The sequence below is a fragment of the Dromiciops gliroides genome, chromosome 5 (assembly GCF_019393635.1).
Source record: "Dromiciops gliroides isolate mDroGli1 chromosome 5, mDroGli1.pri, whole genome shotgun sequence".
Classification (NCBI taxonomy): Eukaryota; Metazoa; Chordata; class Mammalia; order Microbiotheria; family Microbiotheriidae; genus Dromiciops; species Dromiciops gliroides.
The window spans coordinates 162,041,123-162,064,762 of record NC_057865.1 but is presented as its reverse complement, the minus strand read 5'-3'; the positions used below and the strand labels follow the sequence as shown (position 1 = coordinate 162,064,762).

At 38.1% G+C, this 23,640-nt stretch overlaps 2 protein-coding genes across 3 annotated transcripts in view; one reads left to right on the top strand and one right to left on the bottom strand.

Moving 5' to 3' along the window:
* The window catches only part of ELAPOR2 (endosome-lysosome associated apoptosis and autophagy regulator family member 2), a 206,617-nt gene extending 200,577 nt beyond the window's left edge, over positions 1–6,040 (top strand). Inside the window, 1 exon segment of the mRNA XM_043968893.1 lies at positions 4,380–6,040. Within this exon segment, the coding sequence (XP_043824828.1) occupies positions 4,380–4,439 (60 nt within the window). The 3' untranslated portion in view covers positions 4,440–6,040.
* Positions 6,041–13,648: 7,608 nt separating this feature from the next.
* Positions 13,649–23,640, bottom strand: part of GRM3 (glutamate metabotropic receptor 3) — a 281,331-nt gene continuing 271,339 nt past the window's right edge. For both annotated transcript variants that reach the window (XM_043968583.1, XM_043968582.1), the window contains one exon: positions 13,649–14,223. In XM_043968583.1, the coding sequence (XP_043824518.1) occupies positions 14,150–14,223 (74 nt within the window). In that variant the 3' untranslated portion in view covers positions 13,649–14,149. The remainder of the gene's footprint in view (positions 14,224–23,640) is intronic.

Genomic DNA, 23,640 nt, shown 5'->3' with positions numbered 1-23,640 from the left:
CTGTCCAGAATGGGGAAATAGGTTTCGTTATTATCCCTTTGGACCCAATATTCTTTGTTTCATTGATTGGAAGTTTGGAGCTCTTCAGCATTGCTTTCCTTTCTGTCCTATAATTGGGAATTCTATAACTTATTCTCTGAGTTTTTCTTTCCTCTCTGATTCAATATGTACACATTTCTCTGAATTTTCCATATTGTTTCTTAGAGAGCAATAACATTCCGTTGTATTTATATGACAAATATCAAATTTGTTTAGCCATTTCTCAATAAATGAGAATGCACTTTACCATTTTTGGGCTATTACAAAAGGTGATGTTATTAATATTTTTGTAGTATGGCTTAGTCAAAATGTATGAACAGTTTGGGTTACTTTAGTAGTAGAATTACAAATCATTTCCCAGAATGATTGGGCCAATTCATAGCTCTACCAATAGTGCATTAATGTCAGCCAGGCTTTTGCATGCCATTCTCTGAAGCAAACCACATCTTTAAATTCATGTAACTAGCTAAAATTTGAAGAGAATATAGTATCATGTGGTTTATTGTTTGCTGATTTATCAAAAATAATTGGTATCCCATAATAAAACATTAAATGTTCTTCAGCAAGGAGTCTTTCATGTATAGGTTTAGATGATACAAGTTTCCTTGAGAAATACAACTACAGATATAATTTTATTTAGAGACTGTCTGATTATTAACATCAAATGAGGCATAAAACAAGATAAAAATGAATACTCATCAAAGGTATTTGACATTGTCTTGGAGGATATCCTGTGCAATGACCAAATGGAATTTGGATTTCCTATAATTGATAGTATCTTGCATGAACAGATGACTGTATCAAGTACATGACTACTACAAAACCTTTTTGATAAGTTCCAAGATTTCTCAGAAGAGATTAGCCTAGGGATACAAATATTAAAGAATCTAAAAATGGAAAATACCTATTGTCCAGATTGTGGCATTCAGTTTTGTGGCCAGTGCATTTACTTAGTACCTAAATCTCGTGTAGTCATTGTAGATTGACCATGAGTTTGGTCCAAGATTTGATAGAAGAAAGATACCAAGTTAAATTTTATTTGAAAAATCATTTAATACTTTTAATAGTCCCAAGTAACTCTCTGGTGCAAAGAGCCACCTTTTAGACATAAGTGTTCTCCTTGCAATGTTACATGGTTGTATATGTTAAAGAATCACAATCTCCAAGAAATTAAAATTTGGCATGATTTGGGGCAGCTAGGTGGTGCAGTGGATAGAGCACCAGCCCTGGAGTCAGGAGTACCTGGGTTCAAATCCGGCCTCAGACACTTAACACTTACTAGCTGTGTGACTCTGGGCAAGTCACTTAACCCCAATTGCCTCACAAAAATAAAAATAAAATAAAATAAAATAAATTAAAAAAAATTTGGTATGATTCTAAGGGCAGTGGAGAGTATAAGCATGCAGCAGTATATCTCCAATGATGATCTATACATAAGAAGTAGGGTAGAAGGGTATCACTAAGGAAAACTAAAAAAGGTCAGTCATGTGACCAGAGGAAGGTATAACAGGTAATAATTGTAACTAGTATTTATATTTTTAAGGTTTGCAAAGCAATTTACAAATATTATATTATTTTATCCTCACAACAATCCTGAAAGGGTAAGTTGGTAGGTGGTATTATCCTTATTTTACAGAAGAGGGAAACTGAGACAGAGAGGTTAAGTCACTTGCCCTGAGTCACATAATAAGTTTCTGAGGTAGGATTCGAACTCAGGTCCTTCTGACTCCAAGCTCAGCACTCTATACACTTATCATCTAGTAGAACCTATGAAATGCCTCTAGTTCATTTGGTGGCTCCTTTGTGTGGAAGAATGGGAACAAGAATCACAATGATGAGAAAATGTAGCTAGGTTGTAAATTAGACTAATAGAGACAATATCAAGATCTGAGAGATTGTAGCACTATTGAAATATCATTCTAGTCTGAATATTGTCCATAAGCTGATAACCCTACACTATTAAATATTGTCTGAAAACTAATTTATCAGCATGCTAACTTAACAGATGAGAGAGAACCATGCCACTCACCTTTAAAAATAGAAGGGAGATAGGAAGGGAGAAGAGAGGAAAAATCTCACCAAATTGTTGAAAAGCAATATAGTTCATTGTTGATAATACAGTGGATAGAGCACTGGGCTTGTAATCAGGAAGCTTCATGTTCTTGAGTTCAAATCCATTCTCAGACACTAGATATGTGACCCTGGACAAATCATTTAACCCTGTATGCCTCAGTTTCCTCATCTGTAAAATGCTCTGGAGAAGGAAATGGCAAACCACTCCAGTATCTTTGCCAAGAAAACATCAAATGGGGTCATGAAGAGTCAAACACAACTAAAAATTACTCAACAACAAAATAATGGTTCATATTTAACTCTTAACAGTTCACAGAAAGCTTTTTTCAGACCAACTCTTGACATAAATAATGTTAAGTATTGTTATTTCCATTTAACAGATGAAAAAACTAAGGCTCAAAAAGGTTAGAAAGTTCATGTTCAGTCAGTAAGTAATCAGTGTAGCCAGGGCTGAAACCTTTATCTTTTTAGTCTACTACTTCTTTCACTACATCATTACCCTTGCCTATTAACGGGCCAATAAATAGAATGTGTTTAAAAATTGGTAGCAGGAAGAATAATATGGAATGAATAATGTGGAAAAATATTAAAACATTATTTGATGTCTTAGTAACCATTTTAAAAACTCTCAAGATTTTGGCAAACACATTTATGCTATTTCCAGGGAGACATCTTGTTTGAGAGACAATTGAGAATAAAAAGTATAAACACATCCCTTTCCTGGCCGTATTTCTGTACCTTTTCCTCTCCAATGGTCATGTACTTCTTCCTCAGTCCCATTCATCTCCACCCAGTTTCTCTTGCCACTCAAAGTCCAATAGCAATGAAGGGGAAAGGAGGAAGGAAAAAAATGAAGAAAACAAATATTTATTAAGTGCTTAGTCTAAACCAAGCACAGTATAAAGTAGTGGGGGTGGGGATACAAATAACAAAAAGAAAGACAATCCTTGCCCTCAAGGAGTCTAATGGCATGGGGGGTGGGGAGAAAGGCACACAAAAAGAAGCTGAAAAAGGAGGTAGGAGGGAGGGGTGTGTGTGTGTGTGTGTGTGTGTGTGTGTGTGTGTGTGTGTGTGTGTGTGTGTGTATAACACTATCTGGAATACTTTTGATGCCCAGAAGCCAAGAACTAGGTAGGGAATGGAATGAAAACCAGTCTGAGCCCCTCCACAAAGTAGAGACCCCAGGAGAAATTCACCAATGGGAGAAAGGAGGCTGATGATACAGGGAGATGTTACCTGCTGTTAAGGCTGCAGGGATAGTTACATGTTCCACAGTGAAAAGGCTCCAGGGCTGAGCAAAGTTTCAGGAGCACAAAACAAGGTTTTGCAGTTCAGAAACCAGGAAACGGTCAGGAGGGGAATGAAAACCAATTTAGATCTTTTCAAAAAATAGAGGTTTCAGAAAAGACTCACTAATGGGAGAAGGGAGCAGGCCTTGCAGAGGGAAGGCCCATGTTGAGAAGCTGAGTTAGATCTTCCAAAGTGAGTAGGTTCCAGGAGCTGAGGGAAGTTCCAGTATAATACTGCATGTTTTCTAAGTCTGGAAGCCAGGAACAAGGCTGGAAGGGAGTAAAGACCAGCCTGGTCCCCTCTACCATGGATAATTTCCTCTTTTGGTTTGTCATCTCCTTGATTAAAGGTGCTGGAAAGACCTAGGTTTTTTTTTTGTTTGTTTGTTTTTGCTTTTTTTTTTGTGTGTGGGGCAGTGAGGGTTAAGTGACTTTCCCAGGGTCACACAGCTAGTAAGTGTCAAGTGTCTAAGGCCAGATTTGAACTCTGATCCTCCTGAATCCAGGGTTGGTGCTTTATCCACTGTGCCACCTAGCTGCCCCCCATTCACTTACTTTTTACCCATTATTGGACCCAGAGAGGTTAAGTGACTTGATATTGGCCTTGTGACCTTGGACAATTCTCTTAACCATTCAGTGTTCTAGGTAACTAAGACCCTAAGTTGCAAAAACGTTGAGTTTCTTGCATTGGTAGAGGGAATTTGCCATCCTGTGCATTCTCTATGCCAATGAAATCACAGATCCAATGCTTATTCCAATCAAATCTGTACAGAGGTATTTAATGACGTGTCAGTTCTCAATTTGATTACTAATGCATTTCAAAAGCTTTTGGTTCCTGTCTTAAATGAGTGAGTTTTCCTTTTTATTTGTTACTGAATAATAAATAACCTGGAGTAGCCCTTCTGATCCTTTGAGCTGAGGATTCTAAAATTATAATAGGATTTTATTAATTTATTTTTCTGTGGCTTTTTTTGGAAGGAAAAAGAAGATCATTTTGAATCTGTTCAGCTGAAATCCTCAAGATCCCCCAATATATGAAGAGACAGTTCTGCCTTTGGACAAAGGAACAAGGAAACCTGCTTTCTTATTTTACAGGACCACATTTTAGAGCCCGTCTTGGTGTCCAGGACTATTGGTGATACCTGTCAGAAATACTGGACTGTTGAAAAAAGAAGGTTGGAGCCTTCTGCTTGTCTGGTTGCCTTATCATGTGGTCAAGTACCTTGCCAAAAAGGAAAGCAAACAGTTTGGTGGCCAAGCTGATGGTGAAATTCAACTCAGGAAAGAGATATTTGTGTATATACATAACTGAAAACCAAGTTTAAAGCCCATCAGTGCACTGCTGATGCATGCCATTTATCTAATTGGTAACTTTCATTTCTTATAACTCGTATGTAAGAATTATCATGTGTGTGTGCGTGCGTGTACGCATGTGTGCATGCATGTGCAATCATATGAATGTTTTCCCTTATTCTTTTGGAAGACTTCAAATTTTCCATGAGATACAATCCCTTTGGCCCTTAGTCCCTGTTTATTTGCCCCTCCCTTTTCTTCAAAATATAATTTCCCTTCAAAATATTAAGCAGTGCTTGAGACTTAAGAACTTGAATTTTCATTATCAGAGAGAACTTTCCCTTTTGATTTCAGGAGCCCAAGTTATCACCCTTCTGGAATGAATAGGGTCTCCAGGTGCCTGGGGTATCTGAATGTGTGTTCTTTCCAGAAATTCTGTGCTTGATGGAACTTAGAAAATGTGGTAACCTTTAAGAAAGAAGGACTTATTGGAAAATGTAGAGGGTGTGCCTTTGGAAGAGTATGAGAAAGAACCAGGATGCCTAACATCTTATGAAGTCAACCATTCCCTTTATTAACATGGAAGCCACACTGCAGAGAACTTCTTAAATAGAGGTTCAAGTGAGGAAAAAATGAAGTGAGTTGGATTATCATGTCAAGTGGAGAAATGCAAAAGGAAGATAGTTTATCTATAGGTGCAGGTTTAATGGAGACAGCTAATTTCAGTTATTAGCACTGTTTTGGGCTCTTTGGAAAAGAGAGAGGCTACTCATCCTCTTGTTTCATGTAAAGTTCAATTCTCAAGGCATGTGGGGATAGACCTCTTGTTGGCTCTTGTGGGTTTTTGCGATTTATGATTTTTGGAGAAGTTTTTTCAGTCATAAACCAACATTTAGCTTTGCAAAAAAGCTTATGACTCTATGACAAAGAAGTGGCTGTACTCTGGTCAGGAAAGGAAATCTAATTATTGTCATTTTAAATTGAAGGTGATTTGGTGTTTTTCCCCCTTACAATTATTATTGCTATCTAGATTTAGGCATGTGACATATTAAGAACAGATTTTTAGATGATGAAGGAATTGGCTATTTTGCTACAAAGAATACTTTTTTTTTGAAGAATGACTGGGCACAGGAACAGGGTCTGGGACACTGAGTATATTAGTGTGCCCAGCTTGGTTCTAATCGGTAGTAGTACATTAAGTAGAGATTTAACTCAATTGAAGTAGGACACTGGTTGAAAGAAGCAAGGTAGGGGAAAGTGAAGAAATTGTTGATTTTCTTGCCCCTAGTACTTCACATTCTTAGAATATCACATTTTGTTATTCTGGACTCAGTGGGTAATGCTTTTTTGGGGGGTGGGTGGGATGGGACAGGGAGCAAAATACATGCTTGATTGTGTCTGCATAATAAGTGGGATATTGCACCATGATATTGGTTCATTCATGTGTTTTTTTGCGTGTGTAATTCTGCCCTGCTTCACACACTATTGTTCATTTAATTTGCTATTGTCTCATCTTTTATGTGTGGTATTCAGGGATGGAGTCATTCATTCAATATAAATATATTTAAGATTTTAGTTCTTGGATCTTTTATAAAGAAGATTTTTTTAAAGAAAAATGTTGATTCTTATCCAACTGATGATGGAGCATTGAAGATAATTTTTTTTCTCCTCTGATCAAAATGCATACAACAGAAGGAAAATGTTTTCAAAGTCTGCCCTATCTGATTTTTGGCAGAACTGCAACATACAGATGTGAATGCAGCAGTATTCTGCAAGAATAGACAGAGACAAGAAGCTTCCACAAAATCACCTGTCACCTTTCTCTCCATCCTTGGCTGTGCTCTACATGTATGTTCCAAGCCATAGAAATAATTGGGATTTGCTCCCAGGTATCTCCTTTCTTCTCTCGTCACTGGACTCAAATCTCTGACATGTCAAAAATGCCTTAAATTTTAACGAACTATCTCACAATGTAGTTGATGTGGAGGAGTTCTTATTTATTTTATTTCTAATTTTAGATATAAAGTAGCATTTTGTCAGCTCAGTGCCATCTTTGGTAGAGGAGCTGTCTTTTTCCTATGGTTCCCAACAATCTGTCATTTTATGCCACATCGTCCTAAGCCCTGAAGAGACATACCTGAAGAAACATTATAAAGAAAACATGAAGGCCAATTGGGCTTTGGAAAGCTTAATGGAATATGAGAAGGCATAAAGGAGTTAATTGTGCCACAGTGACTTTTAATGGACATTGTTATTCCTTATTTTTTCCCCCTCAAATGGTAGAGGAAGAGGATTTCATAAAAGGCGTGGTTCTGAAGCCTTAAATACTTCACTAAGCCAACTGTCGCCTATAATGTCTTCTAGCACTCTGCCAAAATGTATTTAAAGCAATCTTCCACTAGATGAGAGAATGTCTTCTATGGATAAATTGTTTTATGCCACCTAATAATATGGAGCAGTTTATGTGTTCACTTGATTAAATAGACTACATTTTATCACTGTGTTGCCTTTTTTTTCCTTCTTGTATTTAGTTACTAGTAATCACATCTGTCTGGGATTAAACACATTTCATAGTATCTTTATGCAGTTTAGTAACCTTTTTTCATCTCAAAAATAGTTGTTTCTGAATGACTTTATGTATTCTACCCTTATGATACCGTTTGAAGAATTGATTGTGTATAGGCATTATAGCAAGTTTCTGCAAAGATCCCAAATATCAAAGACTATATCCCCTTAGAAAAACTTCCATATTGGGCTGGAATAGGTGGGTTTGGTTTGCTTGGAGTTTGACTACTTGATATTCTGTTTCCCGAGTTTCTTGGGTGAACCTTCTAGTTCTGTCTGAGTTTCTTGTCTCAGTGCGTCTTTCCAAAGATATTAATGAAAAGGTTTGTGAGTGTTGGAATGCACTGTCTATACAAACACACATACACCTATATACTTATATTTGTACATAGGAATAGAGATTCTTCCATTGATAGAGGGAACTCCTTTCAATGTAGGTCAATACCTTTTCTGTGCTCTATAGTTTTAGAGTTGCCTAAAGAACTGTGAAGCTAAATGGCTTCCCTAGAGTCACAGCCAGTATGTATGAGAGGTGGAATTTGAATCTACATCTTTCAAGGCTCCAAAGAGAGTTTTCTGACTTCTCCTCTCTCCACTCCCACTCTTCCTCCCCCAGGTTGCCCAACATGGAGGTATCATGCCTTCCTGAGATCACCACGTGGTGGGGAGTAGCCTCCTTTGATTGACTTCATAGCCAGAACAAACTCTTTAAACTGGCAAGACTGGGACAGTTTCTCTCTTTTCTGTGTGTGGTTTTTTTTTTTTTTGTTATTGTTGTTACATCTAGAGGACCAAGATTACAGTTCACTGACAATGTGGGCACCATAAACAGAACCAGTGTGTGTGTATGTATGGGGGGGGGGGTACCTTCCTCCCTTCTCTTTTACTCCAGCTTGCAAAATAGAACTGGGCTGGTCTGTTTCTATTCTATGTTATTTATTTTCAGTGTCAGGTATTGGCAGCGATCCCCACAAGACCAGGGAGTTCCAACCATGGAGACTTTGGAGCCAGGATTCCAGGTAGGATATTGTAGCCAGCCAATCTAACAGGAAAGCCATGGGAAACCAGGGTGCTGAGTTCTCAAGCCCTGGGGATTTTTCGGACTTGGAACTGGGACTATGTTCTTAAAGGAATTGAGCTAAACCATGAACCTCATCACCTTTTCCCTCCCCTGAGACTGAAGTGGTGTTAGAAAAGAATTAAACCTTATATATTGGGGGAGTAAATTTGTATATTTGAGACTATGTTTTTGAAGTAAATATTTCCTTGTAAAAGCTAATCCAACTATTAGTGGCTAAATGGAAAGGGTATGAAGGATTCCATCCTACAATTAGGGGAATACTATTGGTGGGGGCTAGAGTCTTTTGGGGAGCCTAGATTCACTCCTTCCCCTAATCCCTTTAGGGGTACTGAAGTGGGGGCCAGGGTAGTGATTGTTACTTCAGAACTAGAAAGGACCTCAGAGTCTGTGTATAAACAACATCTTAATCCCTCTTCCACAGGTCAACCCACCAGATATTTGAAGACTATTATGTGAGCCACCTCTCCCCAAGTCTTTTCTCCTTGTTGTATCCCTTGTCCCTTCAACCAATCTTAATGAATTTTCATGACATCATTTGAATAAGGTACTCTTCAATAGCTATGTCCCAATCATTTGTGCAACCCACCAAAATTGTGATGTCTTTTGGAATCATGTATATTCTTTTATTAAGACATCTAGTTCTACTAATTTGTTACTCATATTTCTTCCCTTAATGTAAAGACATTTGAGTTCATCAGTTTTGAGGCTTGAGGCTTCTTGCAATCTGTGAATGACTGATTTCTTCTAATCTTTTCATTCCTGTGTGAAATCTGGTTTGACAGATACATTTTTGTGTGTTGTTTTCTCAAACTTCCACTTCCAATTTGAAACCTTATTGATTAGATGTACAAATCTCCAGAAAAGTACATATATTTATGCATATACATAAATATATATTATCCTCGACCCTCAAACTCTCTTTAGATGCCCTCCAATCCTGGCCAAGTGCCCTCTTTCATTTATATTTTAAGCCCTTGTGGCAAAGCCAAATTCTATTCTCAGACACTACCTTAAACTATTTGTTTACTTCTTCAATACACCTTTTGAGATCCTAATTTTCAACAGTCAGGAGTGATTAAAGCACACACACACAAATAGACATGCGCGCGCACGCTCGCACACACACACACACACACACACACATGCATGCACAAATAGCTGTCTTTGGTTACTTGTTTATCAAGTTATAGTCCTTAATGGTGCTCATTAGACCCTTTTGGCAATATCATTGGTCTAAACATTAATTACCAGAAGTGGGTAGTAGTCATCAGATTTGACAAGTTTCTGGAGATTTTGTCACAGTCCCAGAAAGACACTCCTCTATTAGTATCTTAGTAAGAAGTCACCAACCATTGGGATTTGTTTCTTCTTCCTCTGATCATTTCTAGATGTTCTCCCTCCTGGGGGTGGGGCATTACAATGTATGTCCTCCTTAGAGTACACTTTCTCCTACTCTCTGGGAAGGTGAGAGATCTTTGATGTAGTTCCAAAGAATCAGTGGTCTTTCTTCTTACCTTTCTTCTCTATCATGTTTTTTCTACCCTTAACTTCTGGTCACAGGTTAGGATCCTTCTCTTCCTCTCTCAGATTTCCTCCCTCTTTGTTTAGCCTTCGAAGTGTACTTTCCATTCCTTAAAGAAACATGGATTCCCACAGTCAATATATACTCTGATAGCCATATTACTTTCTTCTGTAGTATGGCACCTAGCCTGCATTTTGTATATATGCAACATTTGACAACTTGACATTGGCAGAAATGCAGACAGTGCGTTCTCTGAAGGTCACTCTAAAATTCCCCTTGTCTTCCATACTTGTTGGAGAACCTTAATTCTCTATTGTTTTTGCTATAAATATAGATGGTCAACTTTTATGACTAAATATAATTATTTACAGTCAGAAGCTCAGACATGGGAGAATCCTAAGCATAGCTTTTTCTCTAGAAGGCTTTGGGGGTCTTTTTCTAAGCCTTTCCCTTCCTATTCTTTAGAGATGAGATACTTGTTCATGTATGTATGTATGTGTGTATATGTATGCGTGTATGTTCCCCCCCCCCTCGTTCATTTCTACCACCTAAACTGCCTAGTTCTGTGGCATCCCTAATTCATATAGTAGCTGACCTTAATTAGCTGGTCAGATAAAAGGTATGCTGTAGAAATCTTTCTATTAGTTCTCTCAATTTTCTTTCTTTTCATGGATGCATAGACTTCAGTCACCATTTGCCTATCTGGCTTCATTGCTGTGAAGACTTTTGCATTGTTGCCTTATAGTTTACCTGACTGATATGTCATCTGACCTGTGACTTTGCTCCTTACCAAATAGCTCTGTGAGAAGGCATGGTTATAGAGAAAAAGATTAAGAAGCAATTGCTTAATAGAGAGTCTCATATAAACCAAAAATTTGTTTTTCTCTCTATCATCTGTATACTGTAAATTGAGCCCCACTCACATTTGAGCTCTTGATTTCATTCCCCTAAGAGAAAAAGAATGCCATAGTGTATAAAGGCAAGTAGGTGGGGGGATAGCTTGAATACTGGGCCTAGAGCTCAAATTCAGCCTCAGATACTTATTAGTTGGGTGACCTTGGGCAAATCACTTAATCTCTGTTTATTCAGTTTCCCCAATTGAACAATGGGCATAATAATAGCGCCTACTTCTCAGGGAAGTGAAAATGGAATGAGATAATTGTAAATTGTCCAGCATAGTGCCTGGCATGTGGTAGGTACTTAATAAATGTTTATTCCCTTTCCCCTTTCCTTCCCCCTCAGAGTGTTGGACTTGTAGTTAGAGAGATATGAATTCTATCCTTCCTTTAACACTTAGCAGTGTGGCTGTGGGTAAGTCACTTAAGTTCTCAGTTCCTTACGCACCTACCTAAGATTGTAAGTTATTTATGAGTTATCTTATTTTAACAAGATTTGATTATATATATTCACTTATTATAAATGAGTTATATATGTATATGTACATGCATATACATATATTTATATTTGTGTGTGTTTATGTACAATCTGATTTTTAACTAGACCAAAGCTGTTGTACTTATTACAGGCCAACTGGAAGATGTTTGTGATATTTAACGAATTGCAACTACATTATTAGACTTTTGAATATATTTGCTATTAATTACACCAATCTTCCCTGTTGAACTTCGTAGATCAAGGTGGTTTTGCAGAGATAGAGATGGTCACAGAGTGCTAGTCTCCAGAAAGATGTTATGTTCAGGTCATAAAGAAAATGACTATCCACAATAGTATGACACAAGCACACCCCCAAATTCAGCTATGTGAAACGACTTGTGGGACTATTCCCTTAAAGATGCCTTTTTGTGCCCTCCTCTGACTGCTTTAAAAATTTTCTAGCGATTTTACATTAGAGGATGCCACATGGGTGCAAAATAAATTCACAGCAAAGGAGGGAGAGAACTATGGGAGTGGCTAAGGGTGTTTTCATTGTATTGGCAAAGCTGGCACTGAGACACACTGGTCATAGATCAAACCACACATTTCAAAATTGCTGCTTCTCCAAGAGCCACCCACAGTCCTTAATTTTCTCATTTAGGAAGATCCACGATCCATTTTATTGTTTGAGGCATCAACTGTGGCACTGAATCACCCATCTTATTGCCTTCCTTAGAGTGTCACGTCTCCTAAGTGGGATGAGTTTATTTTCTCCTCCATCGGCCTTGTCTTTGCCTTTCTACTGAGCTGATGCTGGTTCAGAGCACACATGCTTAGCTAGCATTACTGCCAGTTTTCAGTTGTGAGAGAAATATTTTTGTCTAGGTCAGCAAGTGTTATTGATTCCATTACTCAACTCATTCTCACTCCCCTCACCCCCCCCACCTCGAGTGACCTGATTCTTATGTGAGTAGGAGAATTCGTGGCCTAGCAAGCATCTGATGCTTGAAAAAAGTACACAATCAGAGAGTAGAGGAAAAAGGTTTCATATACCTGGGTGCTGTTTCTACCTGTTTTACACCCTAAAGCTAGCCCACTTAGATTTTGTGTGTGTGTGTGTGTGTGTGTGTGTGTGTGTGTGTATATATATATATATATAGTGTGTGTGTGTGTATATATATATATATATATATATATATATATATATATATACACACACACACACATATGGTCATTTCTCTCTAGGTGTTTCAAATTTAGCACAGGCTCAGTTATTTGGGGATTAAATTACTCAGATAGTAACACTTCATTCTCTTATTTGTCTTTATTCTACCATCTGGCTGGCTACTATTAGATTGCCATCAGCATCTCTATGGTGAAAACAGAGAGAAGGTAAAACTAAAATAAATCCATAATTTTGGGGTAAAGAGAGGAAGTAAGAAACTATGGAGTAAAATATTTTTCTTTTGTAGGTTTTTTTTATCAATGTTCTTCTCTATCGGAGTCCTTAGAGTCAAAGATAGGGGCTCTTAATCTTTTTCTGTGTCCTGGATCTCTTTCAGCAGCCTGGTGAAGCCTATGCACCCCTTCTCATAATAATATATTTCAATGCATAAAATACTTGCGTTGACCAAAGCCCCCAACCACAAAACTGATTTATTTAAAAAACCAGTGATTCAAATGTAAAAATAAAAAGCTCACTAATCCCAAGTGAAGGATCTCTGGGGTAGGAAAAAACAAACTAACTCCAAATCAAAAAATACTTAGGACTGAAGAAATGCTCTCTGTGCAAAGTGTATTGTAGCTATGACTTCTGCATGGTACTTGGAAACAAAGGACTTTGCCTTTTCAGCTAAGAATGGAAGCAGGATGATTTTTCATAGGGAAAACATGCCACCCTTTCTAATATGCCTCACAACAACTGAGGTTCTGATTGGAAGCAGGAGCTGTGGACCATGTAGCTTGTCAAAATACACTGAGTCAGTATTCAAGTCTTCCCTGGGTAAGTCAGAGCAATTCGTGGTCTTCTGAAGAGAGAAGAATTTGTAGGGACCCGGTAACTATACTGTCTTTTAACCTTGTTACTTGTTAGTATTCCCCATTATGGACTCAACATTGCTTCCAGGAGCATCTGGGCTTCTGCTTATCAAATCCTAACGTGGTGACAATGAACATTTAGAGCTGGGATTCTTAACCTGGGGCTATAGGTTTCATGGGGGTCTGTGAAATTGGATGGTAAAAAAAATACATCTTTATTTCAATATAATTGCTTTCCTCTGTTTAAGAATCTCTGATTTAGAATGTAGTGGAAAGTAGATATTTATTAGTCCTCTCAAACCCTAGGGAGAAAATGATTTGAACTCTAGGTTCAAGCTCCAAGAAGAAAATAAACAAAAATACAAACATCCACCATGCTGGAAAACCTTGAAGGTTTTATTGTCAATATCTTTACATTAATACTTATGTCTCCTTTTTTTGTGCTGAGAAAAACAATCTGTTACACATAATGTAACTTTAATATACAACATAGAAACGCATTCTAAATTAGTTACAACAAGGACCTACAAAAAACTTCATAGGAAAAAAGGTTACCTAATATTGCCACCATGTTTGCAGTAGACCATCTCTTTCTTGGCCTAATCACCACAGCTCACCTGTGTAAACAAAGGTTATTTCCATGTCCTATGGAACTGTTAATTATAAGGGTACTAAAATTGGCCTAAAAAGTTCTAACACGTCACTAGGTACTGTACAGTCCTCAAAAATAATTTATTGTACTGTTTCTAAAAAAAGGTACTAGGGTTGTTTTTTTTTTCCATTTTGCTTTGTTTTGTTTGATCCAGAATTGCACAGTATGTGCATGTTTGTCTAACAGTCTAAACACACGAGAACTGAAGTGCAGAGTCACGATGATCACAGAGATGAGGTGGTAGAGTCAAGGACTTCCCTCCCGTTGCACACTGTGGGGACGTAAGTGCTGGCCGATGCTGGAAGATACAAACAGGAAGACAGACTCAGTACTAGAAAGTGAACCCGAGAAGTTATGTTTGAGGTAGACTAGGACTTAAACTTTTTCCACTTGTGACCCCTTTTTGCCCGAGAAATTTTTATGTGACCCCAGGTACAGAGGCATATAAAATAGGTATACATAACCTTTTACTCTTGTCAAATTTTTTTGTGACCTCCGCATTCAGTTACTTGACTCCAAATGGGGTCAAGACCCACAGTTTAAGAATCTGGGGTGTAGATAGCATATTAGATTCTGAGTCAGAAAACCTGCTTTCTTTTTCTGGCTTTGACACTAATTAGGGGCAGCTAGGTGGCACAGTGGATAGAGCACCGACCCTGGAGTCAGGAGTACCTGAGTTCAAATTCGGCCTCAGACACTTAACACTTACTAGCTGTGTGACCCTGGGCAAGTCACTTAACTCCAATTGCCACACAAAAAAAAAAAAGACACCAATTAGCTGGGTATCTTTGGGCAAATCACTTAATCTTTCCAAGGCTCAGTTTTCCCTTATGTAAAATAGGAGATTAGTCTAAACCATCTGCCATTCTAGGACTATTATTTTACCTACTCTCTCTGCCAGAGAGAGAATAGGGGTGTGGAGAATTCAAAATCACAGGAGAAAAAAAATATTGAGAGGCATCATGGTATAGTGAGTGCCTAGAGAGCCAGCGTTGGAGATGATGATGATAATTGTTATTATTGTTATTATCACAAAAATAACAACTAATATTTATATAGTGCTTACTCTAGGCCAGGCAGTTCATAATTGTTATCTTATTTGATTTTCACAACTACTCTGGAAGGTAGGTACTATTATTATTTCCATTTTGCACATGAGGAAACTGAAGTAGGTAGAGGTTAAGTGACCCACCCAGGGTCATACAGCTGGTAAATTTCTGGGACCAGACTTGACATTACTGACTCCAGGCCCAGGATTCACATTCTGCCACTTAGAAATGTTGGCTTTGTGACTCTAGGCAAGTTCCTTAACCCCTCAGTGTTCTAGGCAACTCTGTAAGACTATAAGCTACAGAGCCAGGGCAAACCTGCACTGGTAGAGAGAGTTTCCTCATCTAGAAATCCCCTACATCAATGAAATCATAGCTACAGTCCCTTTCCCTATTCCTCGCTGCTCGGGAGTGATTTCATGCTGAGGCAAATGTGTACAATTTGCAGAAGCCCCTGCGGACTGTATCAGAATGTGCCTTTGACAAACTCACATCTATGTCATATTATCCTATCAGGGGAACAGGGACTGTACTTGTGATTTCACTGGCAGAGCAAGACTCCTGGAGGAGGAAATTCCCTCCACCGAAGCACGTTGGCCCCTGCTCTGCAACTTCTGGGCTTGGGAAATGACCAGAGAACACCAAGAGGTTGAGGGACTAGTCCCACAGGGTTAGTCATAAAGTCAGGATGTAGGAGGAATGAGCCTTGAACTCAGAGTTTTCTGCCTCAGAGACTGGCTTTCTAGTCACCGTGACATATCGTCTCTTGGTATTATATTAAAAATTGTAAATGCACCTTAATTTTGTCTGATATTTTGTACTTTATAATGCAATTTTACATGTATTAGTTGATCTCTGTAACAATCCTGGGAGGTAGGTCAACTGCTGCTACTCTTTTCTTTTTTTTTTTTTTTTAGTGGGGCAATGAGGGTTAAGTGACTTGCCTAGGGTCACATACCTAGTAAGTGTCCAAGGCCAGATTTGAACTTAGGTCCTTCTGAATCCAGGGCCTGTGCTTTATCCACTGCAAAACTGAGCTGCCCCACTGCTGCTACTGTTTTACAGATGGCTCAGAGGAGTTATCATTTGCTAAATATCACAAAGCTAGCAAGTGGGAAACTTGGAACTTGAACCCAGGTTTACAGATTTTAAATCTACTGTATTGTCTTTTCTTTTACCACACTTGAACAGGGCAGCTAGGTGGCACAGTGGATAGAGTACCAAGCAGAAGTCAGGAAGACTCTTATCTTCCTGATTTTGAATCTGGCCTCAGATACTTCCTAGCTGTGTGACCCTGGGCCAGTCCTTAATCCTGTTTGCCTTAGTTTCTTCATCTGTAAAATGAGCTAGTGAAGGAAATGACAAACCACTCCAGTATTTTTTTTTCATGAGAACCTCAAGTGGGGTCCCGAAGATGTAGACATGATCCCACTTTAATACAATGTGTCTCCCAACCTCTGGCCCTATTCTTTTCAGGAGTTCTCTGCATTGGGAACCTCCTTCAACAACTCAAACTTACCTGTTCCCTGAGTTTAACATATGAACTTGATAAATTATCAAGCTGCTAATGATTTAATGTGTAAACCCAATCAAGATAACATATTTACATTTTAAAGGGGGTACTCATTTTAATCCAAGGGAGTGATTAATGGTGGAATTTCAGGGACTGAGGCATATAATCTGTTCGTTGATACAGGTTTATTGAATAAAGTGCCTACTGTGTGCAAAACACCATAATGGATTAAGTGATAGAAGACTGGCATTGTAGTCTAGTTCAGTCTTTAACTAGCTGCTAATGTTCCAGAAAATTAAGATTTTAGCAAAGATTCCTACTGTCAGCTGCTTACAGACTTTGAAAGCACCTCAGACATATAGTATCCAAAGCATACATGCATGAGATTATTGGGTCTACAACAGAACCATCAAGTACACTTCCTGCATGTGGCTTCTTAGTATGGTCAGAAGCAGATTAAAATAAATAAAAATACAATAAAACATAAATATAACATTTTTAAATGGTCAATATGCAGTCTATAGGGATCCTTTCATGTAGATTAGTGGTTTCCTTCTACTTGAGTTTGATACCACTGCTGTACAACACAAGAAGAGGCTTCTCGATCTTTGCTTGAGGATTTCTAGAGATGGGAGAGTCACCACCTCCTAAGAAATCCATTCCACCTTTGGATAACTCTAGTTTTTGGAATTTTTTTTGACTAAGTAAAAAAAAGTCTGTCTTTCTTTAAAAATCAAATCTGTTATCTACAAGACAACCCTAAAATAGTTGAAGACAGTTATTATCTAGCCCCATATCCAGTTCCTTCAGTGTTTTTTGTTGCTGTTTAATTATCTTTCAGTTGTGTCCCACTCTTCAGGACACCATTTGGGGTTTTCTTGAAAAAGATACTGGAGTGGTTTACCATTTCCTTCTCCAGCTCATTTTACAGATGAGGAAACTGAGGCAAACAGGGTGAAATGACTGGCCAAGGGTCACACAGTACTAAGTGTCTGAGGTTGGATTTGAACTCATGAAAATGAGTCTTCTTGGCACTTTATCCACTGTGTCATTTAGCTGACCCACCTAAAATTTATCCAGCATGATGAAGACATTCACAATCCTATACTTCACCTTTGAGATGCTCTCCATGTCATGAATGTCTTTCCTAAAATTTGATCCCCAGAATTACAGCTAAATCCCAGTTAGTACAAATAATGAATCCCCCCAAGTGGTCATATTATTCAAATTCATACTACATATTTCCATTGAGCTAGAACCAATGAACCAATTTTACATAATTATAACTTCAAATAGTAAGAATCTGAATACATTTGACCACTTAAGGGGATTATTTATTTTTTTTTGTATGAATCAGTACCAAACTATATCTTCTATTAAAGAAATGATCTGACAAGGTAGGAGTAGAAAACAATTGTTCACCTTTTTTTTTTAATGAAAATTATGTCCTTTCCTGTACAAAGATGCCTATAATTGCATTAACTTTTTTGGATGCCTTGTTGATTCACTTTGAGATTGTGATCCGCTAAATCCCTCTAGATCTTTCGTAATCAGTTAATCAACAACTATTTATTGAGAACCTACTATGTTCCAGGTACTGTGCTAGATGCTGGGGATTCAAGCACAAAGAGTGAAACAATCTCTTCTTGCAAACAGAAGAATTGCCATCTAATTACACCTCTACCACCTTATAGTAGGATGTTGACTTTAAAAACAACTTAAAAAAAATTATTTTCTTTTGTGGGGCAATGAGGGTTAAGTGACTTGCCCAAGGTCATACAGCTAGTACATGTCAAGTGTCTGAGGTCAAATTTGAACTCGGGTCCTCCTGAATCCTGGGCCGGTGCTTTATCTACTGCGCCACCTAGCTGCCCCTAGAATGTTGACTTTTCATCTCAAGTGTAATACTTTATATTCATCCCTCTGAAGCTTCAGGATGTTCTAATCAATCAAGATATTTTTCATCTTGACTTGGTTAACCAGTATGCTAGCTTTGTGCGATCTTCAAATTTGAGAAGCATGACATCTGTGACTTTATCCAATCATAGATAAAAATGTTAAACACCACAGGATACAGTATCTATCCCTGGGGGCACTCTACTATAAATCTCTTTCCAAGTTAACATTAACCACTGAATTAGAACTCTTTAGATCCAGTCATTCAATTATTTTTCTATGTACTGAAATGTACTGTTGTCTGACACATCTCTCTCTAGGTTATCCACAAGAATAATATAAGAAATTTCACCAACATTTTGTTAAAAACTAGGCAAGCATCATGTATGAAATTTCCAGATCTACCACTCTAATAACCTGTTTGAAAAAGGAAATGAGGTTAATTTGGCAAAAACTCTTCTTGATGAAATCATTCTGGTCTTTGTGATCATTGCTTTCTTTTTTAAGATATCCACTAGACTTCATTTTAAATAATATGCTCTGAAATTTTGCCAGGAATCCATCTCAAGCTCCTTGGTCTTCACTTTTTAGGTTCAATTAGGTTTCTTTTTTTTAAACCGAAATGGGATTTTTGCCCTTTTCCAATCCTTGTGTACCCCAGACATTCCACATTTTCTTTTTTGAGTACTCTGGGATATAGTTCATCTGGGGCCTAGTAACTTGAACTCATCAATAAGCTACTTGTCTGTGACTTATCTTGTGTTTCAAATGTGTATTTCTGTTCTGTCTTTTCCTGTACAAAGATCATTCTTGGCTGAGAAAATAGAAGCAAAGTAAGGATTTAATAATTCACCCTTCTCTCCCTTAGTGATTATTATCTTCCCACCCAATCAGAAGAGCAGTCTTGTTCCTTCTCTAACGTCCTTCTTTTCCCCAACATAGCCAACCAAACTCCCTCTTTTATTGTCTTTAGTATTCCTATCCAGCCTCAGCAGATTGTGAGCTGTAGCCATCTTGAAACTTACCAGCTGTGCTATGCTTTCACTCATTCTCTGTTATCTGCCCTTGTTTCCGTCGAACCAGAATGTTTTTTTTTAAAAAAAAAACCCATGTTGATGGATAAAGACCGGTATTCACTGGTTTCTTGAGTCAGTTTCCTCTTTCCCTCATGATAGAATGTTTTTTTGTTTGTGTCTTTAGAATTTCATTTGGGAAAGCCTCTCCCATTTCTCCTCAGTCTAACTTCTCTTATAGAATTTCCATCCATAGGATCCTACCTAGACTTCCTCTTTACCCTTTGAAATCTTCTCTCTCACCATTTAAGGCTCATGTCATATTAGGGCCAGCTTCCCTTTTCTTCTGTGACACAGATTCTAAGACAAGGTGGTTACTTCCCCCTAAGGGTCCCATCATTTCTACCCCAGCCAATAGTTTATCCTAGTTAGTGGGTATCTGTCTCAGAAGAGAAGTTCCCTTCTTACTCAATGAAGGGAAGGAAGATGAATATTATTAAAATAAACCTAGATGTTATTAGTTTCTCCGCCTTGGGCAGAGAGAAAGAGAGAGCTCCAGTAATTGTCTAGATAATTGAAGTCTCCCATGAAAAATAGATCATGCCTCCTTTCTAGATCCATAATTTATTTCTGAAAGTAATTTATTGTCTCATAACTGATTCATTTTATCTTTGTTTTTGTCTCTGTTATTGGGAAGAACAATAAAAGCATTCTCTATTATATTTCCCACCTCTCATTCTGGATTTCCTCACATGAGTATGTCTTTTTTTTGAGGGGCAATAAGGGTTAAGTGACTTGCCCAGGGTCACACAGCTAGTAAGTGTCACATGTCTGTGGCTGGATTTGAACTCAAGTCGTCCTGAATCCAGGGCCAGTGCTTTATCCACTGTACCACCTAGTACTATTATGTCCCTCCCTCATCCCTATTTACTATGGAATTCCCTTTGTTTCTTACCTGTACTTTGAGTATTTATGGATATAGACTTGGGAGGCCATGGATTTTGTAGTTAGCTTTTTCTTATATACCTCAGCTTTACATCTCATTCCACTATCCAACCATTCACCTAATCCTCCCTGCCGTCATTGACCTGCTTTTCCCAATCTGGACCATTACCCTCTACAACAAGCTTGAGACCTATGCTTCTATACCCATGTCTTCCTGAATTTGTGTTCTAGTCTTTGGGTAAATTAAGCAATTCACCTAGGGATCTGTCAAGCTAGGGCTAACTTGACTCATTGTATATAAGTTAGCTTACTTAGCTCAATATGTCTATTGGCTGGTCCTAAGTATTAATATGATCAAGGCAGGTAGGCAGTGCAGTATATATAGTGCCAGGTGTGGAGTCAGACTCCTCTTTGTGAGTTGAAATACAGGTTCAGATGCTTACTAGCTGTCTGACCCTGGGGAAGTCATGTACCCCTGTTTGCCTCAGTTTCCTCATCTGTAAAATAAACTAGAGAAAGAAATGACAAACTGCTCCAATGTCTTTTCCAAGAAAACTCCAAATGGGGTCATGAAGATTTAGATATGACTGAAAAATGACTCAACTCAGACATTGGATCATGTTTCAGTTTTACATCTCACCATGTGCCTTCCTCATTGTTCCCTTCATTTACTCTTAATTCTAGCTAAATTAGACTACCATATATTCCACCTGCCTGAAATTCCAACCCCTAACATTTTTGCCAGTTAAAATCCTACCTAATCTTAAAGACTAAGGTAAGATGCCAATTGTTCTATGAAATTCTCTCATATGAATTTTCATAGCACTTCATAACTCTTAAAATCTTTCAAACATTACTTTAAATCATATGTATATATTTGTGAAGGTCATATTTCTCTTACTAGATTAGAAGCTCACTGAGGAGAAGAATCCGTGTTTTATTGGCTTTTGTATCAAATCAGCTCTAAGCACCATACCTTCTATACTTAGGTAGCTTGAGAAATATTTTAAGATGGTATTGAACTGAATTGAAGGGCTTTTTACAACCTGAAGAGTGCTGTGTGAAAACAGAAATTGGTATAGGAATCACAACAACTTACTATGGGTTGGTTCTTACATCATTCTATTAATCTTTCTATTCCTGAATCATTCCATATCTGAAGTAGAGATATACTAGAAATCTACTTTATGTGATCCACAATACCAGGAGCCTTGTCATGTACAGAGTAGCCTTTGGCCACATGATGACTGTTATTCTAAACTTAAACTTATTTGACAGGATAGATTTGGAGGGGGTAGGAGTGGTATAAGAATCATGTGGATGGCAAAGCCCTAGTCATGACCCCTAGCTCCCTCAATGCTAAACACACAGAAAATTGGCAAAGTTCTGACACCTATAATAATGATTCCCTGGGCATCCCTATAGCAAATTTCCAGTGTAATAATTAGTATGTCTCTGTCTGCTTCACTACCCATTAAAAGGGACACTCTCTGTTAAATGACTAGAAGCTTTAGAAGAAAATCTCCAAAGTCAAGGTGTTATTAACAGAGCAATAGAAATAACAATAACAACCAACCCCATGAGGCTGTTGTTGCAGCTTATATTTTTCAAGCATTTCATAATGGAGTCAGGGGAGCTGTAACTGTTATGTGATTAAATCTTCCATTTTAGCATCGTTCTGGTATATGGTTTTGCAATTTCTTTTCTTTTATTATCAGAAAAAATATTACTGCTGCTCTATATTTTGCTGTGTGCAGTAGAGGAAATTATTGTTTTATCAATTGTATGAGTTTCCTGAGCCATTAAAGTCTTACTGCAGTGCCTCATTATGGTATAAAGGTAATACTGTGTTCTCGGGGAGAGGCTTAGATACTTCCTATCAAGCTGGATGGGCTTTTCCCAGGAGTCCAAGGAAGGAAGATGTATCTTTCATTCAGTGATCAGTCTCGTTAACTGAGAAAAGATTATCATGAGAAGATTGTCTACCAGGTAATAATTCTTATCTTTCTGTCTGTTTTGCCACTTTGCTAATTACAAAGATGGTCCATGGAATAGTGAACAGAAAATGGATTATAGAAAAAGAACTGTGTTCAGATCCCACCTAACCCTGGGCAAGTCACTTGCCTTCTTTTAGCCTCAATTTCATCTTTTATGCAAGGTGGTGGTGGGGATAATAATAGTCACATTTGTTTCATTGGATCAAATGAGATAATACATGTAAAGCACTATGCAAACCTTAAAATGCTATGAAAGTGATGAGTGTTATTTATTATTATTATTATTGAAAGTATAGAATAGTGGATAGAAGGTTGGCTTCAGAGTCAGAAGGAGAAACTTCCCTTCATCCATATTACTTTTCTCTCTTACTCTTTCCATGCCCTAGTTTTACCTGGCTTCCCCCAGATGATGCAGACCCTTTAGATCTCCTTTCCGGTACTGGCAGTACTTTCACTCATTCTCTTCAGTTCATTGGTTGAGGAAGAGAGTTAGAATACTCCTCACTCTCCCCACTACTACTTTCAGGTTCTTCCATACCTCCATCACTCAGCAACATCTTGTTCTTTGAGCTTCATGCTATTCATATCTACTACATAATGAAAGTCCTGATCACTATTGTCTACAGATCCCCAGGTTACATTCCTTCCTTTCTCTTCTATCCAGCTCTTGCCCTCATGTTAGGAGACACCAACATACACACTGACTATCTCTCAAATTCTCTAAGCACTCAGTTCCTCGAACTACTAACTTGCCGTGAGCTAGTTCTCCACCCCATCTCAGCCACACACAAAGACAGCCATACTCTTGATCTTGCCATCAACCACAAATGCATTACCTCCATGTTCAATAATTACTAAATCCCCTCATCTGCTTATAACCTGTCAGCTTTTCACTTCTTCCTCTGTCTTCCCTTATAAATCCCTATCCTTTTTCCACACCATGATCTCTAATCCCTTCACTTTTCAATTCTCTTCCTGGCTATCTCTCCTGTTTAAAGCACTTTCTCCTCTTCCCCCCAACTTGACCCCTTGGTGAACCAATTCAACTCTACACTGCTGACCTCTCTTGAATCCCTGTCCCCCTTAACATATCATCGATTATGCTCCATCAAGCTTTAGTCTTGAATCCCTCTCACCATTTACCATTTTTCTTCCTACATGGATGATGCTGGATAAAAGTTAGAGAAAATCATGCAACAGTTCTTACTGTGTCCACTACAACTTTATATTATATAACGTCTACTGAGCCCTCACTACTGCTAGGCAATTTTACAGAAAACAACTCTTCAGATGCTTTTGCCA